The sequence below is a fragment of the Pipistrellus kuhlii genome, unplaced genomic scaffold (assembly GCF_014108245.1).
Source record: "Pipistrellus kuhlii isolate mPipKuh1 unplaced genomic scaffold, mPipKuh1.p scaffold_m20_p_58, whole genome shotgun sequence".
NCBI lineage: Eukaryota > Metazoa > Chordata > Mammalia > Chiroptera > Vespertilionidae > Pipistrellus > Pipistrellus kuhlii.
The window spans coordinates 656752-682629 of NW_023425560.1; the positions used below are offsets into that span (position 1 = coordinate 656752).

At 69.8% G+C, this 25878-nt stretch overlaps 3 protein-coding genes across 4 annotated transcripts in view; 2 read left to right on the top strand and 1 right to left on the bottom strand.

Annotated features, from left to right (window-relative positions):
• Nucleotides 1-7650: 7650 nt before the first annotated feature.
• CUNH4orf48 (chromosome unknown C4orf48 homolog) lies at nt 7651-10064 on the top strand. 2 transcript variants are annotated; one of them, XM_045573997.1, is made up of 4 exons: nt 7651-7761; nt 8106-8242; nt 8826-8914; nt 9960-10064. In XM_045573997.1, the coding sequence occupies exons 1-4, from the start codon at nt 7691-7693 to the stop codon at nt 10023-10025; spliced, it is 363 nt and encodes a 120-aa protein (XP_045429953.1). In that variant the 5' UTR covers nt 7651-7690; the 3' UTR covers nt 10026-10064. The 2 variants fall into 2 exon arrangements, with proteins under 2 accessions (XP_045429953.1, XP_036273059.1); XM_036417166.2 differs by lacking the exon at nt 7651-7761 and having other exon boundaries at nt 8056-8242.
• A 5195-nt stretch (nt 10065-15259) lies between these two features.
• On the top strand, nt 15260-20569 carry NAT8L (N-acetyltransferase 8 like). The gene is made up of 3 exons (XM_036417162.2): nt 15260-15683; nt 16839-17003; nt 18638-20569. Exons 1-3 carry the CDS (start codon nt 15323-15325, stop codon nt 19003-19005), a joined length of 894 nt encoding a protein of 297 aa, XP_036273055.1. The 5' UTR covers nt 15260-15322; the 3' UTR covers nt 19006-20569.
• Nucleotides 20570-23292: 2723 nt separating this feature from the next.
• The window catches only part of POLN (DNA polymerase nu), a 65217-nt gene continuing 62631 nt past the window's right edge, over nt 23293-25878 (bottom strand). Inside the window, exons 22-24 of the mRNA XM_036417169.2 lie at nt 25658-25725; nt 24362-24423; nt 23293-23565 (exon numbers count right to left, since the gene is read on the bottom strand). Coding sequence (XP_036273062.1) covers nt 23410-23565; nt 24362-24423; nt 25658-25725 — 286 coding nt within the window. The 3' untranslated portion in view covers nt 23293-23409. The remainder of the gene's footprint in view (nt 23566-24361; nt 24424-25657; nt 25726-25878) is intronic.

The window sequence follows — 25878 nt, forward strand, 5'->3', positions numbered from 1 at the left end:
TGCGCGGCGGCGGCGAGGGACGCCGCTCCGCCGCGGGGCCCGGGGCTGCCGCGCGCGCCGCCTGGGGGCTCCGAGGCCCGGGAGGCCGGGGCGCCCTTGCCGGTGGGAGCGGGTTGGGCCGCCCTCGTCCGCCCCTGCCGTGCGCCGAGCACCTGTGTGCCCGCGCAGGCCGCGCCCGAGGAGGGCGAGCCCGCGGAGCATCTTCCCGTGTCTGTGAGCCGAGCGCGGGCGAACCTCGGCGGGTGCGGAAGGCTCCGGAGAAGCCGGCTCTTCCCGCGCTTCGTGCCCGGAGAGAGCGGGGGAGGGGGGGCTGGCCTCGGAGGGACGCCCACCTGTCGGAGGCGGGTTTTCCGGGAGGCCGTGCACACCGCACCCACGCCGGGGCCTCCAGCTGGAGCCCCGCCGCCGGAGGCGAACCGGCCCGTTACTCCGGGGAGTTCCTGTTGCGCCCGGAGCCTTGGCTGTGTCCGGTGTGTTGCTTAAGGCATTAGACCCTGCCCGGTGGGCTCAGGGACTGAGCGTCCCCCTGCGGGCTGAAGGGTCCCGGGTTCGATCCCAGTCCAGGGCACATGCCTGGTTGCGGGCTCGGTCCCGGTAGGGGGCGTGCAGGAGGCAGCCGATCCGTGATTCTCATGGATGCCTCTCCCTTCCTCTCTGAAATCAATAAGAACATATTTAAGACAATAGTCCGGATTGTGGGTCACAGACGGGCGGCGGTGTGGTGAGGGCCGGGGCGGGGGCCGATGCTGGCGGAAGGGGACCTGCCGGGTGGATGCAGTCCCGCAGCAGGTGAGGTGTCAGCACTGTCCCCCGTGAGTCCCGTGAAGAGGAAGTGACCGTCAGGACTGTGAGGGCGGGCAGTGCATTCGCTGTGGTTGCGGGTCACACTCCACAAGGGCGGGGCAGCCGAGTGCCCGCCGTGGAGGTGAGACGGGGCGGACCCCGAGGTGCCAGGGGGAGAGCGCAGTGCCCGCGGCTGTGCCTCAGTCGCCCCTGGGCTCGGTCTGGCCGGCGGGTCCGCGGGGCACAGGGAGGGGACAGAGGAGCGGCGACCACGGCGTCGGAACCCTGGACCCAACGCGAAGCGCGGCGCTCCCCGGGCCGCGGGCCACGGCCGCCGCGGGGTCCCTGAGTGGAGGGCACCCTGAGTTCTGGGAGCCCAGCACCAGGGAAGACAGGGAGGGGGAAGCCTGAGCGGAGACCCTGGGCGTCCAGGCTACAGGAAGAGCAGAGGCGTGGTCTGCCCGTCAGCAGGTGTGTGCAGACTGCAGGGCTGGAAAGGGCTGGTGCCCCAGGGCACAGGGCCAGGTGGGCGCCACAGCAGCGCAGGGCACCCAGGGGAGGCCCCAGGGCTCCTGCCTGGGCCGGGGTCTGTTGCCTGAAGACAGCACGCTCACAGACCTCGCTGCGCCCTGCACTCGGAACGGATCCCGGGCCCCGTGTCCCATAGAAGGTGCCGCCAGCACAGCGTGGCTCAGACTTAGAGTGTTGGCCTGCGGACGGAAGGGTCCCGGGTTCGATTCCAGTCAAGGGCACAGACCTCGGTGGTGGGCTCCTTCCCGGCCCGGGCCCTGGTCTTGGGGCACATGCAGGAGTCAGTCTCTCCCTCTCTCTTCCACTCTCCAAAGTCAATGGGGAAGTCCTAGGTGAGGGTTAAACAGAAGTTACCACCAAAGCAAAGAGCAGCAAGTACGGGGGGTGGGGGGGTGGGGGGGAACACCCCGCGGGAAGGGGGGCTCGATCCCAGCTGCTGGCCACCGCCCGCGCCTCCCTGCCCCCAGCAGGCGGCCCACGGAGCCTGGCGCCCACTCCTCTCCCAGCCAGCCTCAAACTCTGCCTGGGACCCAGGCCCCCGTCTCCCCAACCCCCACGCCATCTTCGCCTGCTCCCCACCCCACATCCCGTGTCCATCAGCATCGCGTGGGCTCCACCCGCCCCTCAGCGCCCCTTCAGGCGGCGAGTGCAGGGGAGCAGAGGGCTAGGGGCCCTGACGCCGGGGGCCTGGGGCTACCACTCTGGGAAGAGGTCCCGCAGAGCCCGACCCAGCTGGTCCCTGAGCGGCCGCCCACCTCGGAGGGCGTGGGGAGGGGTGGAGGGCTCTGGTGTTGGGCTGGGGCTGGGGGGCGGCAGGGTTCATGTCCTGAGCTTCCTGTGTCACTGACACGGCCACATTGGCCCCCAGCTCCCCCTCCAACCTCCCGGCCCGGATCTGAGCTGGGACTGCAGGGCCTGCACAGCCAACGCACCGTTTCTGACCCAACTCCACCGGCCTGCCCCCCTCCCCTCCCTGGAGGCCGCCTCCACCAGCGGCTCTTACCCAGCCCGGGCAGCCGCTCCTCCAGGCCTGGCAGCCCTGCGGCTGGGCCTCTGCCCCGCAGGCTGGTCCCTGCGCGCACGCGCCCTGGGATCTGGCCGTCCTGGGATCTGGCCGCCCTGGGATCTGGCCGTCCTGGGCATCTGACCGTCCTGGGATCTGGCCGTCCTGGGATCTGGCCGCCCTGGGATCTGGCCGTCCTGGGATCTGGCCGCCCTGGGATCTGGCCGCCCTGGGATCTGGCCGCCCTGGGATCTGGCCGTCCTGGGATCTGGCCGCCCTGGGATCTGGCCGTCCTGGGATCTGGCCGTCCTGGGATCTGGCCGTCCTGGGATCTGGCCGCGCAGGTTTCCGCAGCTGCGGACACGGGGAGCAGAGGTACGGGCCTGCCTCCGGGGCTGGGGGCACGGGGGTGCTGGGACGAGGTCACATACTGAAGCCCTGACCCCTGTGCACTGACCGCAGACACCCCGTCTACAGGCGGGCGTGGTCCGTCCATGCAGTGGAGTGATATTCCGCCTTAAAAAGGAGGGAATCGCCCGGGCAAGGCTCAGGGCTGAGTGCAGGCCTCTGAACCAGGAGGTCCCAGTTCAGCTCCCCGACAGGGCACAGGCCTGCTTGCAGGCCGGATCCCCAGGGCAGGCGTGCAGGAGGCAGCCGGTCAGTGATCCTCTCCCATCATCGACGTTTCTGTCTCTCTCTCCTGTCCTCTCTGAAATCAATAAAAGTACATTTAAGGGGGGAAGAAGGAAGGAAGTCCTGGCATAGGCTCCAAGCATGTCACACTCAAAGGCCAACTCGGGCCCAGTAGACCAGTGTAAGTGGATGTGGCCGCAAAAAAAACCCCAAAAGCCTCAATTTTCATTTTGATAGAGACAGGCTGAATTCAAAGTGCTGAACTAAATGAGTCATCGTTCACACAAAACAATAGAACATTTTAATAAAAACTAACATTTTTCTTTTTTTTTTTTAATCAATCTTTATTGTTCATATTATTACAAAGGTTCCTCATTTCTTCCCCCCTCTACCAGGTTCCCACCCCACCCTCCGCCCCCTCCCCATCCCCCATAGTCCTCATCCATAGGTGTACAGTTTATGTTCAGTCTCTTCCTCCCTCCCTTTCCCCGATAGTAAATCCCTTTTCAGATAGTAAATCAGTTACTTAGCATTTTCTCATATCAATAATACCTCCACATGCCCAATGATACACTTCACACAAAAGGCATTTCCAAATAGGTCAACCAACCTCATCCAGGCCCCACACAGGGCACTCACAGATCAACACCCCAGCGCTATACTAACTCAACACATCCAGATCTAAGCCTTCATCACTTGATTCAGCAGACCCTCAAGTTCCCGCAAAAGTTTCCAGCCATGTCTGAGAGGCCGCCATGGGGCAGGGGCAGGTGAGGAGCGAGCTGTTCTGGGCCTGGCTGCTCCGGGTCTGGCCACTGCCGCTCCCGACCTAGTTGCTCTGGACTTGGCTGCTGCTGCTTCGGGCCTGGCCACTCCCAGCCTGGCAGCCGCTGCTCCTGGCCTGGCCCCACCAGACCTGGCTGCTCCGGGCCCGGCTGCTCCGAGCCTGGCTGCTCCGGGCCTGGCCGCTCCCAGCCTGGCAGCCGCTGCTCCTGGCCTGGCCGCACCCGACCTGGCTGCTCCAGGCCTGGCCGCTCCCAGCCTGGCTGCTCCGGGCCTGGCCGCTCCCAGCCTGGCAGCCACTGCTCCTGGCCTGGCCCCACCAGACCTGGCTGCTCCGGGCCCGGCTGCTCCGAGCCTGGCTGCTCCAGGCCTGGCCGCTCCCAGCCTGGCAGCTGCTGCTCCGGGCCTGGCCACACCAGACCCGGCTGCTCCAGGCCAAAAACTAACATTTTTCTTGAACATTAACTACCAGACACTGAATAACTGCACAAATTAAGCATCACAAGCCTTCACCGGTGTGGCTCAGTGGGTAGTGTTGGCCTTCGGACTGAAGGGTTCCGGGTTCAATTCCAGTCAAGGGCACATCCCCTGTGGGGAGTGTGCAGGAGGCAGCTGATGGATGTTTTTAACTCTCTGTCCCTCTCCCTCTCTGTAAAAAATAAATTTTAAAAAGAGCATCACGAAAATAAATCTATTTTCCTTGCTCTCTGAAAGTGAAATATTTCATGTGGTGCACACCAAACAAGTCAGTCCAAGACTAACGATGTGGCCACCGGCTGCTAAAATACTCGCTGCTGGTGTTAGTGGAGAGAAATGGTGCGCCTGCGTGTAGGCCTAAGGGAAGTGAATGCAGCACGATGATAGCAATCAGTCATTAGGGAACGGTGTGGTTCGTTATCAGTAAGTAATAACCAGAGGTCTGGTGCTCGCATTCGTGCACGGGTTGTGGCCTGTCCCCAGCCTCGCAGCCCTGCAGCCCAGCCTGGCACCCTGCCTTGGCCTGGCACCGCCCCTCACCTGCTCCACCATTCCGCCTTCGGAGGATGGATTGGGCTGGCCCCGCCTCCTCCGCTGGTCAGTTTGCAGGTGGTCAGGGCGATGGGCCCCTCACACCCGCTTTGAACTGGCGCTGCCTGCTTACCTCCATCGCCCACAGGATGGGCGGGTGGACAGCCTGAGGGCAGGGTCTGGGGGGACACAGGGTGGGGCAGCACCCGCAGGGGCAATGATGGGGCAGGAAGCCTGAGGCCGCTGATGGCCGAGGGCAGGGCTGGCCCGGGGGAGGGGAGGCTGGAGAGAGAGGGAGGGAAGGGACGGGGCAGAGGCCTGGGTGGGGCGAGGGGCTCACCAGGTCTGTGTTGTTTGGAGGGATGAGGGCTGGGGAGGTGTCCCCCATTCTCAGGACCCGGCAGCCCCCCTGGCTGCATGGTCCCCTCAGCCGGGGGGCTGTGTGTGTGTGTGTGTGTGTGTATGGGTGGGTCTGTGTGTGTGTGGAGGGGGGTCTGTGTGTGTGGGTCTGTGTGTGTGTGTGTAGGGGGGGTCTGTGTGTATAGAGGGGAGTCTGTGTGTGTGGGTCTGTGTGTATGTGGAGGGGAGTCTGTGTGTGTGGGTCTGTGTGTGTGTGGAGGGGGGGGTCTGTGTGTATAGAGGGGAGTCTGTGTGTGTGGGTCTGTGTGTATAGAGGGGAGTCTGTGTGTGTGGGTCTGTGTGTATGTGGAGGGGAGTCTGTGTGTATAGAGGGGAGTCTATGTGTGTGTGAGGGGGTCTGTGTGTGTGTGGAGGGGGGGTCTGTGTGTATAGAGGGGAGTCTGTGTGTGTGTGAGGGGGTCTGTGTGTAGGGGGCGGTCTGTGTGTATAGAGGGGAGTCTGTGTGTGTGTGAGGGGGTCTGTGTGTGGGGGGCGGTCTGTGTGTATAGAGGGGAGTCTGTGTGTGTGTGAGGGGGTCTGTGTGTGTATAGAGGGGAGTCTGTGTGTGTGGAGGGGGGGGTCTGGGTGTATAGAGGGGAGTCTGTGTGTGTGGGTCTGTGTGTATGTGGAGGGGAGTCTGTGTGTATAGAGGGGAGTCTGTGTGTGTGTGAGGGGGTCTGTGTGTGGGGGGCGGTCTGTGTGTATAGAGGGGAGTCTGTGTGTGTGTGAGGGGGTCTGTGTGTGGGGGGCGGTCTGTGTGTATAGAGGGGAGTCTGTGTGTGTGGGGGGGGGTCTGTGTGTATAGAGGGGAGTCTGTGTGTGGGGGGGTCTGTGTGTGTGTGGGGGTCTGTGTGTGTGAGGGGTCTCTGTGTGTGGAGGGGGGTCTGTGTGTATAGAGGGGAGTCTGTGTGTGTGGGGGGGGGTCTGGGGGGGTCTGTGTGTGTGAGGCAGTCTGTGTGTGTATAGAGGGGAGTCTGTGTGTGTGTGGGGGGGGTCTGTGTGTATGGAGGAGGGGTCTGTGTGTGTGTGTGGGTCTGTGTGTATGGAGGGGGGTCTGTGTGTGTGTGGGTCTGTGTGTATGGAGGGGGGTCTGTGTGTGTGTGGGTCTGTGTGTATGGAGGGGGTCTGTGTGTGTGTAGGGTGTCTTGTGTGTGTGTGGGTCTGTGTGTGTATAGAGGGGGGTTTGTGTGTGTGTGTGGGGTCTGTATGGAGGGGGGTCTGTGTGTGTGTGTCTGTGTGGGTCTGTGTGTGTGTGGGGGTCTGTGTGTGTGTATGGAGGGGGGTCTGTGTGTGTGTATAGAGGGGGGTCTGTGTGTGTGGGGGTCTGTGTGTATGGAGGGGGGTCTGTGTGTGGGGGGTCTGTGTGTATGGAGGGGGGTCTGTGTGTGTGTGTGGGTCTGTGTGTCTGTGTGGGTCTGTGTGTGTGTGTGGGTCTGTGTGTGTGTGTGTGGGTCTGTGTGTGTGTGTGTGTGTGTGTCTGTGTGGGTCTGTGTGTGTGTGGGGTCTGTGTGTGTGGGGGGTCTGTGTGTGTGTATGGAGGGGGGTCTGTGTGTGTGTGTGGGTCTGTGTGTGTGGGGGGTCTGTGTGTGTATGGAGGGGGGTCTGTGTGGGGGGTCTGTGTGTGTATGGAGGGGGGTCTGTGTGGGGGGTCTGTGTGTGTATGGAGGGGGGTGTGGGGGGAGTTTGTGTGTGTATGGAGGGGGGTCTGTGTGGGGGGTCTGTGTGTGTATGGAGGGGGGTCTGTGTGGGGGGTCTGTGTGTGTATGGAGGGGGGTGTGGGGGGGGTTGTGTGTGTATGGAGGGGGGTCTGTGTGTGTGTGTATGGAGGGGTGTCTGTGTGTGTGTGGGGTCTGTGTGTGGGTCTGTGTGTGCATAGAGGGGGTTTGTGGGGGGTGAGGGTGCGCGCTGGGCCGGAGGTGAGGCTGGGCCTCGGAGGAGGGATGGGCTGAGCTGGGAGAGGGTGGGGTTGGGGGCAGGTGGGGGGCAGAGGGGGGAAGGGGTAGCTGCTGCCCTCGCTCTGGGGGGCGGGACGCTGTGGGGGGCGAGGGCGGGGGGACCCGGCTGCGGAGCCACAGGCGCCCCCCGCCCCCGCGGGGCTCCGGACAGAAACGGGAAACGCGCATCAGGTCCGGACGCCCTCCCCGCCCGCGGGGCCCCGCTCCTGGGCGCCCGGGCCGGGCTGCAGCCCCGCGGCCGCCGCTGGGCCCGGCGGAGCGGAGGTCCCGCCCCGAGCCCGGGGGACGCTGGCCCGGAGCGGGCGCTGCCCAGCGGGCCGCCCAGTGCACGCCCAGCGGGGCCCGAGCGCCCGGCCGGCCGGTCCCGGCATCGCTCTCCCTGGCGGCGAGGACTCCGCGTCCAAGGGGCGCAGAGGGCAGAGACCGGGGACCCCGAGGCCACACCGCGGGGCGCCGGGGGGGCGACCGTCCCCGCCGGGCGCTCAGGTCCTCCGCGGGGCCGGCCCGTTAAGTCGGCGGGCCTCCGGTTTCCATGGCGACGACGTCGGCGGGCGGGGGGGGCGCGGGAAGGCGGACCCGGGCGTGGCGGGGGCGCATGCGCGGTGCGCGCCGAACGCAACGCGTCTCGCCTGGTCGCCCGCGCTGCGTTCCCGGTGCCCGACCGCGGTTAGGGGGCCGGGGGCGCGGGGCGGGCTCTGTTCCAGGCCGGGGGCGGGGGACCGGGGGCGCGGGGCGGGCTCTGTTCCAGGCCGGGGGCGGGGGGCCGGGGGGGGGATCGGGGTCTGTTCCAGGCCGGGGTCCGGGGGTCGGGGGGCCGCTGGGCGGAGACGGGGACGCGGGGTGTGTGTGGGGGATCGGGGTCTGTTCGCAGGCCGGGGGCCGGGGGCCGGGGGCCGGGGCCGCGGGGAGGGCCGGGTGTCTCGGGGGGGATCGGGGTCTGTTCCAGGCCGGGGTCGGGGGGACGGGGCCGCGGGGCGGGCGGGCGGCGCTCGGACCCTCCTGCCTTGCAGGCCGCCCCCTCCGCCCGCCATGGCGCCCCCGTCGCCGCGCCCCCCGGGGCCGCTGCTGCTGCTGCTGCTGCTGAGCGCCGCGCTGCTGGGCGCCCGGGCCCGCGCCGAGCCCGCCGGCAGCGCCGTCCCCGCGCAGAGTAGGTGCCGGGCCGTCCCGTCCCGTCCCGGTCCCCGACCCGGTCCCCGTCCCCCACCCCCTTCCCGTCCCCGTCCCCGTCTCCGTCCCCGTCCCGGTCCCCGTCCCCGTCCCGGTCCCCGTCCCCGACCCGGTCCCCGTCCCTGTCCCTGTCCCCCGCCCCCTTCCCGTCCCCGTCCCCGTCCCCGTCCCCGTCCCCGTCCCCGTCCCCGTCCCCGCCCCCGCCCCGCCCCCGCCCCCGGCCCGTTCCGGTCGGTCCTGGTCCCGGTCCTGCGTGCGGGAGGCCGCACCTCGCTTTGTTCCCGCGCCCCGGCCCCTGGCCGCCCCTTCGGTGGGGAATGGGGTGGGGGTGGGAGGAATGGGGGGACGGGGTGGGAGGAATGGGGGGACGGGGTGGAGGTATGGGATGGGGGTGGGAGGAATGGGGGGACGGGGTGGAGGTATGGGATGGGGGTGGGAAGAATGGGGGGACGGGGTGGGAGGAATGGGGTGGGGGTGGGAGGAATGGGGGGACGGGGTGGAGGTATGGGATGGGGTGGGGGACCGGGCCAGCTGCTGGGGACAGAGCAGCCGCTCCCCCGCAGGCCGCCCGTGCGTGGACTGCCACGCGTTCGAGTTCATGCAGCGCGCCCTGCAGGACCTGCGCAAGACGGCCTTCAGCCTGGACGCCCGGGTGAGGGCTCCGGCCGGTCCGCCCCCCTCCCCTCCCCTCCCCCCTCCCTGCCCCCCTCCCCTCCCCGCCCCCCTCACAGGCCCCCTCCCCGCCCTCAGCTCCCCTCCTCGCCCCCCTCCTCGCCCCCCTCCCCGCCCCCCTCCCCGGCCCCCTCCCCTCCCTCAGCTCCCCTCCCCGCCCCCCTCACAGGCCCCCTCCCCGCCCCCCTCCCCGCCCTCAGCTCCCCTCCCCGCCCTCAGCTCCCCTCCTCGCCCCCCTCCTCGCCCCCCTCCCCGCCCCCCTCACAGGCCCCCTCCCCGCCCCCCTCCCCGCCCTCAGCTCCCCTCCCCGCCCCCCTCACAGGCCCCCTCCCCGCTCCCCGCCCCGCCCCGCCCCCCGCCCCGCCCCGCCCTCTCCCCTCCCCGCCCCCCTCACGGGCCCCCTCCCCGCCCCCCGCCCCGCCCTCAGCTCCCCTCACCGGGCACAGGGCCCCCGCCCAGCCTTCCCTGGGGCCCGAGGAGACTGGGGGGCCCGGGGGGGGGGGGCGCCGTGCTGGGCACAGAGACAGGGCAGCCCCCTCAGGGGCACAACTCCAGGAGGGAGGGGGGCCCAGACAGCCCTGCAGCCCCGGTCTGAGGCCCCCTGAGGGGGAGGCGGGAGAGACTGGAGGGGCTGATGGGCCGGAGGAGGTGAGAGGCGGGCAGTGATCTCTGTCCCAGCGAGGGGCTCAGGGTGAGGGTCTGCCCAGGAGCCAGGAGGTCACGGAGGTCACGGTATTTGGGTTGCAGGCTGCACCCTGTGTGCGCGCAGCAGGCAGCCCATCGGGGATTCTCACCATTGACTCCCTCTCTCTCCTCCGAGGGGTGGGGGGGGGGGGGGGGGGGGGGGGGGGGGGCGGAGGAACTCAGGGGGGGCGCAGGAGGGGGTCCCTGCAGTGAGTGGGGTGCAGAGGGCCAGGGGCCTCGGAGAGGAACTGGGGAGGGGGGTTGGGAGGAGCCAGGAGGTGGCGCACCCCTTGGGCTGGGGCGGGTGACACACCCTGACCATCGTCCCTGTTGCTTTCCAGACGGAGACCCTCCTGCTACAGGCGGAGCGCCGGGCCCTGTGCGCCTGCTGGCCCTCGGGGCGCTGAGGACCCCGCTGCCCCCCAATAAACGCCCAGTCCGGTGCCTGTGTCCTGTCTCCTGCTCTGGCCGCCTGCCCACCACCACGCTGTCCCCCAGGCCCTGCTGGGCGTCTCTGGGCCTTGGTTCCCCCACTGCCACGGGGTGAGGCCCTCCGGCGGGCATGTCCCATGACGGACGGTGCCCACACTGAGCAGGGGCCTCCGGGCACCACTTCCTGCCCCGCCTGCGCTGGGCTCGGAGCAGGGGCCCAGCGGAGCCCTCTGCCGTGGTTCCTGAGGCCCAGCCAGTGGCCACGGAGCCCGGGACCTGCCACAGCCTCCCCACCTGCAGGTCCCTTCAACAGCCCCAGTTCAGCCCCCGGGCACAGCCTGAGGCGGGCACCACGCCCCACAGCCGGCCCACACGTGCGCTCGGTGCCAGGCAGGGGTCTCCAGGGACCCGCCCTCTTCACGCTAAAGCTTCACAGGGAAGCGATGCTTTACGACGCCCAGGCGCTCGGTGGGGCGCTGATGGGCCCACGGTGGCACCCTGCCGAGCTGGGGTTCGGGTTTCTGCTTGTGGGGCCTCAGCAGGGCCGGGCCTGCGTGCTGCTGTCGCTGTCTGACGTCCTGGCCGGCTGCCTGGGGAGGGACTCCCGTCTTACCCACAGGCCCCGCCTGGCTACCTCCAGAAGTTGCCCCAAGGACCTGCCCTGCCCTCCCTTCCCACCCCCATGCCTCCCCACCTCCCGTGGCCCCTCACCCCGTGGCTCCCTCAGGAGCCCGTCCTGTTGCAGAGGCTCTGGAAGTGCCAGGGTGTTGGCACTGGAGCGAAGAAACCGAGTCCCCGTGGCCCAGCCTGGCAGGAGGTGTGGCCGTAGGGCCTGGGCGCACGTCCTGGGCCGCAGAGAGCAGTGAGGCACCCATTGGCCTCATGCCGTTTCGGGCGAGGACATGGCCTGTGGTCAGGAGTGGCGGCTGATGGGGCAGAGGCACCCAGGACCCAGAAATCTGCTGGTCACCCCTGGGGCTGGAGGGGAGGGCTGTTCCTCCCTGATGGGACTTAGCTGGGCACCCTGTGTGGCTGCTCTTGATAGGGGATGGGGCAGCAGGTGGTGTCACGGGGGTGCATCCGGAGCCTGGCGGTGTGTCCCTTGGGAGGCGGCAGGGGCAGGGACACAGGGAAGAGCAGTGACCTCACGGCTGCACTGCAGGGCAGGGGGGGGGGTTGGGAGTGGGGAGGGCCCCTCGGGAGCCATGGGGGTCGGAGCAAGCAGGGGCGCCGGAACGGTGCAGGGAGCGGGTGGCGGGTGGAACCGCGTGAGGGGGATGCCGTGAAGAGCCCAGGCTGGTGGCAGCAGGAGGAGCAGTTGTGCTCACTCGGGGGAGTCGGCACGGCGCATGGGCTGAGCGTCGACTCAGGAACGGGGGTCACGGTTCGATTCCCGGTCAGGGCACAGGCCCAGTGTGGGACACTGGCGGAGCCGGTCCATGATTCTCATCGCAGATGTTTCTATCTCCTCTCTAAAGTCAATAAAAAATACATTTTTAAGAAGGAGCCGTTGGGATTGGCCACGTGGTTGGTTTGAGAGGAGGGGAGGGGGTGGGTTTGAGAGAAGGAGGGAAGTTGGGGATGGGTCTGCTGGCTGAACTGGGAAGGAAGGGCTGGAGAGAGGAGTGGACAGTGCTGGCCGGGAGCCCTGAGTGGACAGAGAAGGGACCCCGGAGGAGCGGGCAGCCAGGAGGCGGGCCAGGCCTGCCCTTCCAGCCCTCAAGGAAGTGGGGGGGTGGGGAGGCCGGTGAGGGGGGTGTTGTAGGAGCAGAAGTGCAGTCAGCACGGAGCTGGGCCCGGCTGTGGCCAAGGCCCGCGCCCGGTCTGCCCGGAGCTGGGGTCTCCTGCCAGCTGGGCACCCCAGCACACTGCCCGCCCTCCTGCCGCCTCTGTGTGCGAACCATGGTGCCCGGGGTCCCACTGTCTTCCCAGCACGTGTTCAGGTGGCTTCAGACCCTCGTCCGCCTCCCCCTTCGCTGTCGGCCCCTGAGGGCGGCGGAGGGCACTCTGCTGCGGGCACTCCACCGTGGGCACTCGGTCCAGCTGGCGGAGGCGATGGGGACGGCACCGGGCCTCTGACCCCCGGGGTCAGACCAGACCTGGGGCCAGCAGCCTCGGCACAGGGTTCTGGTGGGAAAGAATCCAGAACAAGAGCTAAACTGTAAGAGAACGTTTATCTGGTAAATCACAGAGTGAGAAAAAGAAATTTCTAGAAGAAATGGGAACTAATTATGGGGGCAAAGGAAGGGCCCTCGGAGCTTGAGAGTGAGGAAGAGGTTGGCAGCGCCCGGGGCAGGGAGGGGGAGAGGAGAGCCCTGGGCCCCGGTCCTAAGGGTTTAGGGGTAGAGATTTAGGGGATGCTCCGGGGAAGGCCTTTTTAAAAAAAATTTTTTGTTTTGTTAAGCCTCACCTGAGGGTATTTTCTTTTTCATTAATTTTTATCTTTAAAATACTTTTTAAAAAATATATAAACTTCATTGATGTTTTACAAAGAGGAAGGGAGAGGGATAGAGTTAGAAACATCGATGAGAGAGAATCATCCATCAGCTGCTTCCTGCACACTCCCCACTGGGGATGTGCCCGCAACCCAGGTACATGCCCTTGATCGAAATCAAACCTGGGACACTTCAGTCCGCAGACCGACGCTCTATCCACTGAGCCAAACCGGTTTAGGCTAAAAATACACTTTTATTGATCTCAGGGAGAAATAGAAACATCAATGATGAGAATCATTGATCGTCTGCCTCCTGCATGCCCCCCACTGGGGATCAAGCCCCAAATCCGGGCATGTGACCAGAATCGAACCCGGGACCCTTCAGTCCGCAGGCCTATCCACTGGGCCAAACCCACTAGGGCCTCGGGTGGGGGTCTGAAGAGAAGGTTCCGTGGCCTTCCAGGCTTGGCCTCCGATTGGCTGGCGGCACGGGCGGGGCATTATTCATGCGGCTGGTCCTGAGGCAGCTGGCTGCGAGGCCTGGAGCTGAGCTACACTTGAGGCTCAGAGGGGGTCTCAGGGCGTTAAGGTCAGCGGGTGCAGGATCTGCAAGGGGAGAGGTCACCCGGGGGCGAGGCCCCCCTCGGGGCTCTGCTCCTGGCTGGCCTTGGCCTCCAATGCGCTTCCTCTGGAGCCCGAGCCGCCTGGCTGGGCAGGAGCCAGGCCCCTGGCTGGGGAAGGCCCCGCCGGGGTCTCGCTGTTGCTCCTGCTCCCCTTTCTCTGTGGAGGCGGTTCCTCCCGGCCTGTTCCCCACACAGTCCCCTCTCCCAGGCCCCCAGCTGTGTCCCCGGAGCTGCACCCGGCAGGTGGCAGGTGCCCGAGGCCCAGGCCGGCCTCTGGGCGGGTGTCGCTGCTGCGCACACACGGTCCTGAGAACCTGGGGCAGACGAGGGGCTCCAGGCGGAATCGTGTCTGCCTGAGGCCTCAGGCGGGAGGCCGAGGCAGCACAAACGGAAGAACGGACGTGGGTTCCGGGAGAGAACAGATGGGCCCTGACAGCGGGCTCCTGATGTGGGCGGGGGGCACAGCCTCCCTGGGACGGATGGGGAACCCCATGTCTGCAGTTGTGGTGTGGCCTGGCTTGCCCCCTGCTGTCTGCACAGCCCTCTCCTTCATGCCAACCCCACGCCAAGTGCGTTAAAATCCAGCCTGAGGCTGCCAAGCCCTTCCAGGGGGCTGGCCAGCCGTCCCCCCATCTCACCCTGGCTCTCAGAGTGACAGGGGCTGGGCCAGGGGCTGCAGGTGAGGTCAGCCCCCCGGGAGGGCGTCTGCAGGTGCAGAACTGCAGGACGCCGGGGTCACAGGTCACAGCTAGGGAACCCAGGCCCCTGTCCTCTCTCCTGCCTCATCACCTGGCACAATGCTCCCCAAGCCCCTGAGGTGGGGCGGCCCCGTCTCCTTCCTCTGACCCCCCTGACCCTCTGGGCACCCTAGCGCTGCTCCCGGCCCCGGGGTGTCCTGCCTGGATCTCTTGGGTGCTGTTGGCTTGGGGGTGGGGGACACTTCTGGCCAACCTCAGGTCCTGGGGGCTGGTCTCGCTGTGGGCCTGTCCCACCGCCCTACACGCCAGCAGCAGGGCCCTGAGCTGCCCTGAGATTCTCCGTGGCACCTGGGGAGCATGGTGTAGGGTGACCTCGGGGTGCCCCACCCCACCCCGCAGCCCTGGCCGAGGACTAGTTCAGCTCCTTGGAGCCGGCCGCCCCTCCCCGCGTCCCTCAGCGCGGCGCAGGCAAGGACAGCCCCGCCCTGGCCTGGGGGGGGCCGCGGGCGCCCGGCCGGGCTCTGGGCCGAGGGTCCTCGGCCTGACCGCCACCGGCCACCCACGCGGCGCCGGGAACCGGGCTGCGCGCCGCTGTGAGGTCACCTCCGGGAGAGGGTGCGGGCAGCGGGGCAGCGGGGCTGGGTGCACGAAGTGCCACGGGTTCTGGGACCACCGAGTCCCCATCTCCTCCCTCCCCGACTCCCAGCGCCGGCGGATCCTCCCTCTGGCCCCTGCACCTGCACCGCGATGGCAGGGCGCATGCGCGGGCCAGGCAGGCAGGGGCCGGGCTGGGGGTCCCCGGGCCCGCACCCCCTCCTCCCGCTCCGGCGCCCGGTGTCTGAACGCGGGCTGCGCGGCGCGGACCTCGGACCCGCTCCGGGCGCATCCCCTCGCCTCCAGCCGGCGGCTCCGGGCGCGCGTCCCCGGGGCGCGGGGCGGAGGGCCGGGGCGCCGCTGCAGGGCCCGCGAAGCGCGCCCAGACAATGGGACCGGGGACGGTGCCTCCGTGACTGCGCCCGGCGGGCGGCGGCGGCGGCCGCGGCGTGCGGGGCCCAGGCCGGGCCAGGTCCGCGGCTTCCCGCACGGCGCGGCGGCGGGCGGCGCCTGCCCGGGGCCCCGGAGCCCCCCTCCGGCCCGAACCCGGCCGCTCGCAGGTCCCCGCCGCCCCGCCCGGCGCACCCCCTCCGCTGCCGCCGGAGCGCGGCCGAGGCGCGGCGGCCGAGGTGCCACCGGCGGGCGGAGGCGGCGCCGGCCCCCGCCCCCGCGTCACATGGTGACCCCGCAGCCAATGCCGTGGACGCTAGGACCCTGCGGGACCCCGCGCCGGCCGCACCGGCGCCGCCGCGTTATAAATCCTCCTCCAAGATGCGGCGCAGCTCCCCGCGCGCGCCCCGGCCGCCCGCCGCCTCCGCCCCGCGCCCCTGACCGCCGCCGCCGCCGCGGGTCCGAGGGCGCCGCGCCCTTGCCCTGGGCCGCCCGCCGCCCGCCCGCCGCGCCCCGCGCCGCCCGCCGGGTGCATGCATTGTGAGCCCGACATGGTCTGCGAGACGAAGATCGTGGCCGCCGAGGACCATGAGGCGCTGCCGGGGGCCAAGAAGGACGCGCTGCTCGCCGCCGCCATGTGGCCCCCGCTGCCCGCCGCGCCGCCGCCCGCGCCGCAGCCGCAGCCGCAGCCGCAGCCCCGGGGCGGCGCGGGGGGCGCGGGGGGCGCGGGGCCGCCGGAGGGGCGCGGCGTGCACATCCGCGAGTTCCGCGCGGCCGAGCAGGAGGCGGCGTGCCGCATCTTCTACGACGGCATCATGGAGCGCATCCCCAACACGGCCTTCCGCGGCCTGCGGCAGCACCCGCGCGCGCTGCTGCTCTGCGCCCTGCTGGCCGGTCAGTGCGGGCCCCCTCCGGACCCGCAGGCTCCCCGGGCCCCGCATCTCCCCCCGCCCCGGACCCGCGGGCTCCCCGGGCCCCCCATCTCCCCCCCCCCCGGACCCGCGGGCCCCCCCGGCCCCGCACCTCCCCCCGCCCCGGACCCGCGGGCTCCTCGGGCCCCGCATCTCCCCCCGCCCCGGACCCGCGGGCTCCCCGGGCCCCGCATCTCCCCCCGCACCGGACCCGCGGGCTCCCCGGGCCCCGCATCTCCCCCCCGCCCCGGACCCGCGGGCTCCCCGGGCCCCGCATCTCCCCCCGCCCCGGACCCGCAGGCTCCCCGGGCCCCCATCTCCCCCCGCCCCGGACCCGCGGGCTCCCCGCGCCCCCCGCCCCGGACACGCAGGCTCCCCGGGCCCCCCCGGTGGCCGGGCCCCAGCCTCGGACCCCCCGCGCGCCCCGCTCTCTGCGGCGCCGGGCTCGGGGACCCCGCTGCGGGCTGGCCCGGCTCCCGCGGCTCCCGGCTCCCGACCGGGGCTCCGGGGCGGGGGCGTGGGAACCCGGGGGGGGGGCTGCGGCGGGAGAGCGGAGAGCGGAGTCCCGCCGGCCGGCCCCTCCGAGCCGCGGGCGGAGGCCGGCGCCCGCCGTGACTATTTATAACCGGGCGGGGGCGGCCGCGGCTCCGGTGCTAATTTATGAGCTGCGGTGCGGGAGGGTGCGGTGCGGTGCGGGAGCGGGAGGGGACACAGCGGGGACGCGGCCTCGGGGCTGAGCTTCGGCTCCCACTTTGCGGATGAGGAGCTCGAGGCGCGGGCCGGTGCGCCTCCCCCAAGGTCAAGCGGCGGAAGCGGCCCTCCGGCAGCCACTGTCCGCGGCCGCGGCCTCCCCGGCGCCCGGGGGCTGGGGGCCCGGGAGCTGGTCCCAGGTGCCCGCTTCCCCGGAGGGCGGGTGGGCCAAGGCCGCTGCCCCAGGCGCCGGCGACCTCAGGTTCAAGCGCCCGGCCCTGTCTCCCTGCTTGTCCTTCAGGGGCTGTTTGCCCCGAGGTGCATGGGGGCTGCTTCCTGCCCACCTGCGGGGGCAGCGCGGGCCCATCTCCCCTCCGCCCTCCCCGCGCCCCCATCTCCCCTCCCCTGGCCCTCACCGCCCCCTCCATCCTCACCCTCCCTCCCGCAGGGCTGTGCTGGGCGCTCACCGGCTCGCTGCTGCTGACCTGCCTGGTGCCCGCGGGGCTGCTGGCGCTGCGCTACTACTACAGCCGGAAGGTGGTCCTCGCCTACCTGGACTGCGCGCTGCACACGGACATGGCGGACATCGAGCAGTACTACATGAAGCCGCCCGGTGAGCCCGCTCCCTGCCCCGGCCCCCTGCCCGGCCCCTGCCTCTCCCCTCTGCAGTCCCGGCCGCGCAGGGAGGTGGGGCAGAGCTGGGCCTTTGGTGCTGCCCCGAGGTCTCTGAGTGTCCCTGGCCTCCTGAGGCCGGCTCTGAGCTGGTGCTTGGGGCCTAGCGGCCCTGCTCTTCACAAGGTCAGGGGTCTCTCCTCGCAGGTCCTGTCTGGTCAAGGTGCTCCTGGGGCCTGCTGGGGCCGAGGCAGGCTCGGGCACCGGGCTGGGGGAGGGCAGTGGCAGGCAGAGGGGCCTGGGGTGGGGGGACAGGGGGACAGGGATCCTGGGAGCAGGAGCCTTAGGATTGGTCTCTGCTTCTGGCCTCTGAGCGCTTAGTGAGCCAGTGGGTCTCACCCCGGCCCTGCCAGGGCTCCTGGAGAGGGAGGGGCCTGGCCCGCGGGCCCTGGGCCACAGTCTGTCCTCCAGGCTGGCTGGGGGCTGGGTCCTGGGAGGCAGGACCCTGGTCTCCATCACCTTGGCCCTCGGGGGTGAGAGTCCCCCGGTGTGAGGGCGCCCGTCTGAGAGGGGACAGACGGGCCTGGATAGTTGGTGGGGGTCTAGCAGGCCAGAGAGGCAAGTGTCCCAGAGCCAGGGTGGCCTCTGGCACTGCCAGCCCCGTGCCCCCAGCCGAGCAGCAGCCTCGGCACCTTCCGTTTCCCCATCTCGGCCTTGGGGAGCCCCGCTGTTGCCTGGCTCTGCCTGTGCCGGCCCGTGGGCGCTCCGGCTGGGCGCGGCTGTGGCATGAGGACCTGGCACTCAGGTCTTCGCTCTCTGGCTGCAGTGCCCAAGTGGACCAGGGGAGGGAGGCCCGCGCGGCCCCTGAGACATCGGGGGTCTGCAGGAGACCCCACAGGGCCGCGGGGCGGACAGCAGCCGGCGGGGCCGTGCTGGTTCCGTGGGTAAACAGGCCTGGGGAGAGGTGAGGGTCCCAGCACTGTCCTGACCTTGGGGAGGGTGGACAGGCCAGCCGGTCATTCCCAGCTCGGCCACATCGGGCAGTAAAGGAGACGGGAGACCTTGTGGCCGGAGCTGTTGGCTGACGGGAGTTTGGCCGCTCCAGGAGGGGGTTGGGCGGGAGCACTCTGAGGACGGAGTGGCGGAGAGCACAGGCCCCTCCCCTGGAGCACACAGCCGTGCCCAGCAGCCCTTTGCCCCTGCGGTCCTGGGCCTCCGTCACAGCTGACAATCTCCCGGGGGCCTGTGCCCTGCAGTCCATCCTCTGATCCCCACTTCCTCCCCCTCCTCGCTGAGGGCCCCCCCCCTTCCTGCCTGCCTGGACGGTGATGGTTTGGGCTGGCTGCCCAGGAGCGGCCGGGTCAGGGGTGCCCATGGCCATCCCGGCTCCCCAGTGGGATTTCTTAAGACCTTCCCTGAGCCTCCCAGGGTCACGGGGCTCCCGGCCCAGCGGCCCCTGACCCAGGAGGGGAAGGGCCACAGGGTTGGCACGGCCACAGGCGTCTGAGGTCCCCTGAGCCCTGGGGGTTGTGGCTGGCGGTGGCGTCCAGGCCTCTGGCTGCCAGGCAGGGAAGGGGCCAGCGGGCAGAGGCCTGCCCCCGGCGGAGCCCGGCCTGACCGCCCCGTCCCCCGCAGGCTCCTGCTTCTGGGTGGCCGTGCTGGACGGCAACGTGGTGGGCATCGTGGCGGCGCGGGCCCACGAGGCGGACAACACCGTGGAGCTGCTGCGCATGTCCGTGGACTCCCGCTTCCGCGGCAAGGGCATCGCCAAGGCGCTGGGCCGCAAGGTGCTGGAGTTCGCCGTGGTGCACAACTACTCCGCCGTGGTGCTGGGCACGACGGCCGTCAAGGTGGCCGCCCACAAGCTCTACGAGTCGCTGGGCTTCAGACACATGGGCTGCAGCGACCACTACGTGCTGCCCGGCATGACCCTCTCGCTGGCCGAGCGCCTCTTCTTCCAGGTCCGCTACCACCGCTACCGCCTGCAGCTGCGCGAGGAGTGACCGCTGCCCGCCGCCCGCGCCCGCCCCCGCCGCCCCCGCCCGGGCCTGCTTTCCGACCGCGCCTTGGCGTTTCCGTGGGGCTTTTCCTTCTTCAACATCGCGTGGTTCTCTGGCTGGTTCCTGGGGGGCGGGGCTATTGCTCATCCGTGACACTTTGGGGGGTGGGGCGTTTGCAGCCACGGCCCCCTGCCTGCCCAGCCTGCTGGGACTGCGCCCTGAAGAGTGACAGCATGGACCACCGCAGGCCCCCGCAGCCGCCCGGCCCTGGGGGGCGGGGCCCCTGGCCCACAGCCGCCGGCCCGGGCCCAGCCTTGCCCACCAAGCACAGAACCTCTGCAGTGAGGCCCTGGCCCAGCAGATGGCTGGCCGCTGGCCCGGCTCTGGCTCGGCCGTGGGTCCCCAGGAGGCGTGGCCTGCCGGGCTGGTGGCCACTGCCCCTCGGGCCCGCTCTGTGCATGCTGAGCACGTGGCTGCCCGCAGCATGCCGCATGCCCACAGCTCCGCCCGCTGCCCGCCCGCCCGTGGGGCCCAGACTGAGGAGCGTCCCTGCCCGCCCCGAGCCAGCCCGGGAGCCACCTGCTTGCGGGAGGCCCGTCCCAAGAGCCCCGCTTCATCTGGTTCCGCTTTGCTTTGACACCCGGTCGCCTTCCCCGTGGTCCCCACCCCTCCCCTGCCCAGGCTTTGCTGATTGGCGTCATCACCCGGTGTGGTTCCCATAGCAACCGACTGCACAGCCTGGGTCAGAGCCCTGCAGGGGAGCAGGGTGGGGAGGCCGCCCCCTGTCCTCCCCTTCTCTTTTCCCCACACCCACCTGGCCTCAGCCTGCCCTGTGAATACTGCCCAGCTGCTGCCACCACCACAGCCCACAGCTGCCCCCGCCTGGCACCGACCTGCTTTTTACTCAGTTCCTTAGACAGAATAGCACTCTGCATGCTGTAATCCTGGACAGAACGGCAGTGGATGCCCTCGCACATGCACACCTGTGTGGCTGGAACAGGTCACTTCCTGCCCAGTTTGGTCCGGGTGGGCGGGGGGTTTCAAAGTGTGGGATCTGGAGGGAGGTCCTGACTTAGCGTCGCTTTCCCCCGAAGAGCGTTCCCGGCTTGTGAGGAGGCTGAGGCCCCGCGCAGCTCGGAGGGGCCGCTGCCTTTGGGAGGGAATGGGGCCCTCGTCCAGCGTGGCTGGGGGCTGATGCTGCTCGGCCTCCTGAGGGGGGGCCGGGCCTCTGGCAGGGTGGTCCGGGCGGGGACGAGCAGGTGGTCGGCAGTGGCCGCGTGTCCAGCTGCAAGCCGGGACCTGCCACTGAGACCCCTTCATGGGGGCTTGGAGGGAGGGACACTCTAAAGGGGCCTCGGAAGGGAGCGAGCGAGCACCCAGCCCGGTCTCGCCGAGCCGCGTGCTGGGCGAGGCGTTCGCAGAGCCCTGTACAGACCCCGGAGGCCAGCCCCGCTTGGGGTGGGGTTTTGTAGACTGTACAGAAATCGGCACCCTATTTTCTTGCAGCTCAGATTTTGTTAACCTGGATTATACAGACAGACGTAAAGTGTTTTAGCAAAATGGAAAAGCTGTGCCTTTCTCCTTTGTTTGGCTGGGTTCCGGCGCGGGGCCGCCTCCGTGGCCGTGGGGCCCGGTGGGCGGAGGGCAGGTGGCGGTCGGGCCCCGAGCTCTGACCCTGTGCCTCCCGGCCTCTGTCCCTGGGGTGGAGGGAGGGGCTGCTGTGCCCGGCCGGGCGGCGAGCCCGGGCCGTCAGTCTGGCTGGTCCCAGAGGGACCTGGCCCGAGGCCCACAGTGGGTGGCCGCACCAGGACTCTTGACTTGTTGCCCTTTGGTGCTGCCAGGAAGGGGGGGAGGCTGTGTCTGGAACCCCGGTGCCTAGCCTGCACAGGGACAGGCCCTCACCAGGGCAGGGCCGCTTGGCAGATCCCGAGATCCACGGGCAGACCCCAGCAGCCCCTGGTGGAGCAGGACCCCCGCAGGGGCTGCCAGCTGCAGCTGCCTGCCAGCCGGGCGCTCACTGCTCCAGAACGTGACCTCTTCTGCCTCTGCAGCGCCCTCCCCTCCCCGCGGCCGCTCAGCGATGTCTCCAGCTCCTCCGGGCTGGCAGCCTGGGCCCTCCTCCCTCGCTGCGGGGCCCGTCCTCCCTGGGGGTTCCCCGTGAGGCTCGGGGGTCAGGGAACTGGGAGCCGCGAGCAGGAGGGGGCGTGTTCCGGAATGTTCGTTAGCTGGGCAGCTCCAGGCGGGGGCTGCCTGGGCCGGGCCTGGTGCCCCCGGTCTTGGCCTGTGGCCGGTGGTGTCCCCAGGGCCGCTCTGCTGCCACGGGCCCCTGGTCGGGCGCGGTCTGTAGGTGCTGAGGGGCCACGGAGGGGTGGGAGGGACTCGGGTTTCACCCCGTGGCCGCGTGGCCGCCCAGTGCTGCAGGGGAGCGGGCAGGGACAGGGATGGCCGCCTGGGGGCGAGGCCTGCCCCGAGGGAAGCTGGTGGCCTGAGGCCCGGGGTCCTCGGTGGCCCTTCCAGCCTGCGGTCTTTCCTCCAAGAGGCCTTGGAGGCGGCGGGTGCCCGGAGGCCTCTGCAGGCGCCGGGCCGGGGAGCTGGCTCTGGCTCTGGGCACGTTCGCCATCCTGGTGCCTGTGGGGCGGCCCATGGGCAGGCTGCTTGGGGCCGGAGCCCCTTCCTATCTGTGTCCAGCCGGGCGGGTGGCACTGCCTCGTTGGTTTGTAGTGACTGAGTCAGTTCTGGCCCTGAGCCGTGCTCTGTGCCAGGCCTTCCCTGGAGGCTGAGGGTCAGGTCCGGGCTGGGAAGGCAGCCTGGGAGGGGTGGTGTGGCCTGTGCCCTGGGCCAGCCAGCACTGCGGGGGGTGTTTAAACAGCAGTTCGCGCCCTGCTGGAGGGTGTGCTGCATGTGCACACGAGCATGGCGGCGGAGGGGCCTGGGGAGGGAGGCCGGAGGGGCCATGCTGGGCCTGCGGGGCCCGGACCTGTGAATGGGCACTCCTTCCCAGTGGAGGGTGCTGGGCGCTGGGCATGGGTGGCATGACCCAGAGGAGGCTTTGCTGGTTCTGGGCATGTGGGGAGGATGGCCGAGGTCAGACCTGGTGGCAGGAGCCACGTCTCCAGGCTGTCGGCCATGCTGGCCCGGAGCCTGGCGCGGTGCCGGTTCCGTGTGAGCCCTCGGCAGGGCGGCTCCTGAGACCCAGGATGTGCCAAACCACCCCAGGAGGGCCCGGGGCAGCAGCGAGTGAGCTCAGAGGACAGGCTTAGGCCCGGGCAGGGCCCCTCCTGTGCGGGGAGCAGCAGGAGGGGCGTGGGGTGGCCTCCACCTGCGCGCCCGATGCTGCTGTTTCCCAATAAAACCAGAGCTGAAGGAACCGGCCTCCGTGCTTTCTTGAGGCGGCCCAGCCCGGCACGGGGGAAGGGCTGGTTTCGGGGTGGGGGTCTGTGGGCTGGACGCCCTGTCCCTGTCTGCACCCTCCGCGGGGCACTCCCTGAAGGCCCGGGGTGGAGGGGCCTGGTGTGGAAGGGGGACAGGAGGGGCTGGGGGTCCAGGTGGTGATGAGAGTGAGGAGCGGTTCAGGGTGGACCTGGCCAGCCCCGCCCCAGACAGCGCCCCAGGGGCTTCTGCCCTGCCTTCCCCAAGTGGCTGCCCTCAGAGGGGGCCGCGGGGTGCCTTCCCCGGAGCCTGTTAGCCGGTGTGGGGGCCTGGAGTGGCGGGCACACAGCCAAGCTGCCGGGCAGTGAGGCTGCTCGTGTGTTTGGGCCAGGTGCCCCGTGGATCCCCAGAGGGCGTGCTCGGAGGGAGGGTGCAGTAAAGACGCTGGCGTGCGAAGCTGGCTGCGGGCTCGGCCTGGGAGCGAGAGGCGGGCTGGCGGGAACTGTGGCCGGGCCTCCCAGAGCACGTGGCGCGTCCTGTCCCGTCCCGTCCCAGTGGGCCCATCAACCTGCTCCCCGCCCGACAGGCGCCCGGGCCCAGGCGGAGCCCGGGTGCAGACTCGGCAGCTGTGGGAGGCTGGCCCGGCGCACTCCCGAGGCCCATGGAAGCGGCCACGCGTACACTGCGGTGACGGAGCCCCCGGGGCCTCGGCTTCCCTGCGGGGCGGGCGTGGTTTGGGTGCACGGGGGTCTGGGAACGCCTAGCAGGGAGCCCGCTGCTCCCAGGCTGGTCACCGGCCGCGCTCGTGGGGACCGGCCGGCAGCTCCGTGGGGCGCTCAGCCCTGGCCCTGCACTTCCCCCACGGGAAGAATCGGGACAGGGACGAGGACAGCTTGTGGACAGCGTTTACTCGGTGAGGATGCAGAGGGTGCATTCCGGGCCACGTCCTGCTCCAGCCACCAGCCGGTACAGACGCCAGCCCTGACCTTGGGGAGGCCACCGGGGCTGGGGAGCTGGTTGGTCCTGGCTGTTGCCAGGCTACGGAGGGAGTGCAGGGGAAGCAGGCAGGTGCGGCCTGGCCAGGCGGTTGCGTGGAGACATGGCAGGACAGGGGCGTGGCCGAGGCGGGGCCTCCTGCAGTGGCACCAGGTGTCCCCAGGAGCGGCCGGTGCTCAGGCTCACCTTCAGGGGCACCTGTGGGTGGCGGCAGGGGTGAGTGCAGGTCTGGCCAGCTTGCCGCCCCCTCCCAGGCCCCCACCCGGGGACGGCCACAGAGCAGGGCAGCCACGCCCAACTCGCCCACGGATACACGGGACGCACATTCCGGGACAAGGCTCACGCTCACACCCCGGGCAGAGCACCTCCCTGTGGGCCACGTCTGCCACCTGAGCTGCCTGCAGGGCAGGGCCAGGCCAGGCGCAGGGCTGGCCACCTCGGGGCCCTAGGAGGTGCCAGGGGTCCGGGAGAGCCCTCCCGGGGCCTTGATCCTGGACCACAGCTCAACAGCCCCTCTGGATGGGGTGAGGAAGGGCCCCCACAGCCGCAGCCCTGCCACCTGCGGGACTACTGGGCTCCGGCCTCCAGGGAGGGAAGCCCCATGTCTCCAGGTGCTGCAGGAGCAAGCGTGGACCCCCGGACCCAGACCCTGGCCGGCCCAGCCGTGCTCCTTCACCCATCCAGCACTGCCTGGGGGCGTGGGGGCTGTGCAGGGGCCCTCAGGGCACACAGTGTGGCCACAACCCCAGGAGGAAGGTGGAGGCTGCTGGGGACCTGGTGGCTGGAGACTCCCTTGGAGGGACAGGGACAGGGACCGGGACCGACGGGCATGGCGACCTGCACAAGCTTCGGGGACTCCCACCCCTTCCTTATCCCTCCCTTCCCCTGCCTTGGGGAGCCCTCTGAGGGTGACCAGCAGCCTGGTGCACCTGAGGCAGGGGGCCCTGGGAGGAGGTCTGACCGCGCTGCTGCCACAGCAGCCCGCTGCCCTCACCTGCAGCTGCAGCTCCAGCGCCCTCACGTGCTGCAGGGCCTCCATGGCTCCCTGCACCAGAGCTAGGAGAGAGAGAAGGGGGCTGGAACACAGGCTCCCCAGCCGGGCCTCCCTCCGCCCTCAGGTGCTGGCAGGGTCGGGCAGGGATCAGGCCAGGCCTGCAGCTCCGTCCGAGCCTCTGGGAGGGAGGAGCGGGGGCAGGAACCCGTGGGCCCAGCTGCCTGCAGGTGGAGCCTGCAGGGCCGCTCCATGGGGTGCTGTCACCCTGGGGTGTGCTCAGCCTGGAGGGAGGGTCCCCAGAGCGAGCTGCCTCTCTAACAGGGAGGACCCATCCCACCCCCCAAGTCTGGACAGACCTGTCCTCTGTCTACCACAGTGAGTTCGGAGCGGGAGCCCTGCCCCTACCCAGCCAGCGAGGGAGGCACCTGGATTTCTCCGGGACCCTGCGGGTGCTTGGCCGTTAGCCCGCAGCACCCAGCCCGCTCCCTGGCCTGGGAGGCCGATGCCCCATCTTCCCAGGGCCCGTGGCTGAGCACGGCCCACGGGGAGCACAGCCCACGGGGAGCACGGCCCACGGGGCCCATGGGGAGCACAGAGCACACAAGGAGCACAGCCCACGGGGCCCACGGGGAGCACAGAGCACACGGGGAGCACGGCCCACGGGGCCCACGGGGAGCACAGAGCACACGGGGAGCACGGCCCATGGGGAGCACAGAGCACACGGGGAGCACGGCCCACGGGGCCCACAGAGCACACGGGGAGCACAGAGCACACGGGGAGCACAGAGCACACGGGGAGCACGGCCCACAGGAGCACACGGGGAGCACAGAGCACACGGGGAGCACGGCCCACAGGAGCACAGAGCACACGGGGAGCACGGCCCACGGGGAGCACAGAGCACACGGGGAGCACAGAGCACATGGGGAGCACGGCCCACGGGGCCCACGGGGAGCACAGAGCACACGGGGAGCACGGCCCAGGGGCCCACGGGGAGCACAGAGCACACGGGGAGCACAGAGCACATGGGGAGCACGGCCCACGGGGAGCACAGAGCACACGGGGAGCACAGAGCACACGGGGAGCACGGCCCACGGGGCCCACGGGGAGCACAGAGCACACGGGGAGCACAGAGCACACGGGGAGCACGGCCCACAGGAGCACAGAGCACACGGGGAGCACGGCCCACGGGGAGCACAGAGCACACGGGGAGCACGGCCCACAGGGAGCACGTGTCCGTGGGGCTGTGGCCAGGTGCAGGTGACAGCAGTGTGAGGCGGGGAGGGCCTGCCCGCTCACCTGCGCACTCGGGCACCTGTGCATCTTCCACCTCAAACAGCAGCTCGTCGTGGATCTGGGCCACCAGCCTGAAACACAGCCCGGGGGGCAGCTGTGAGGCCCCTGGTCAGTCAGGACCCAGCGGTGGCGCCATCGGGGGCGTGTGTGCAGCACATGGTGGCTCGGTGTCGGAGCGGAGGGGCCCAGCGAGGAGGGGTCGCCTCGTGGTCAGGGGATGGCCT

Bases quoted from the DNA above. Each gene is read 5' to 3' on its own strand.
- CUNH4orf48 (XM_045573997.1), top strand. From the start codon at position 7,691: ATGCGCGGTGCGCGCCGAACGCAACGCGTCTCGCCTGGTCGCCCGCGC. The intron at 8,243-8,825 runs GTAGGTGCCGGG...GCTCCCCCGCAG, and splicing joins CAGCGCCGTCCCCGCGCAGA to GCCGCCCGTGCGTGGACTGC. The intron at 8,915-9,959 runs GTGAGGGCTCCG...GTTGCTTTCCAG, and splicing joins CCTTCAGCCTGGACGCCCGG to ACGGAGACCCTCCTGCTACA.
- NAT8L (XM_036417162.2), top strand. From the start codon at position 15,323: ATGCATTGTGAGCCCGACATGGTCTGCGAGACGAAGATCGTGGCCGCC. The intron at 15,684-16,838 runs GTCAGTGCGGGC...TCCCTCCCGCAG, and splicing joins GCTCTGCGCCCTGCTGGCCG to GGCTGTGCTGGGCGCTCACC. The intron at 17,004-18,637 runs GTGAGCCCGCTC...CGTCCCCCGCAG, and splicing joins GTACTACATGAAGCCGCCCG to GCTCCTGCTTCTGGGTGGCC.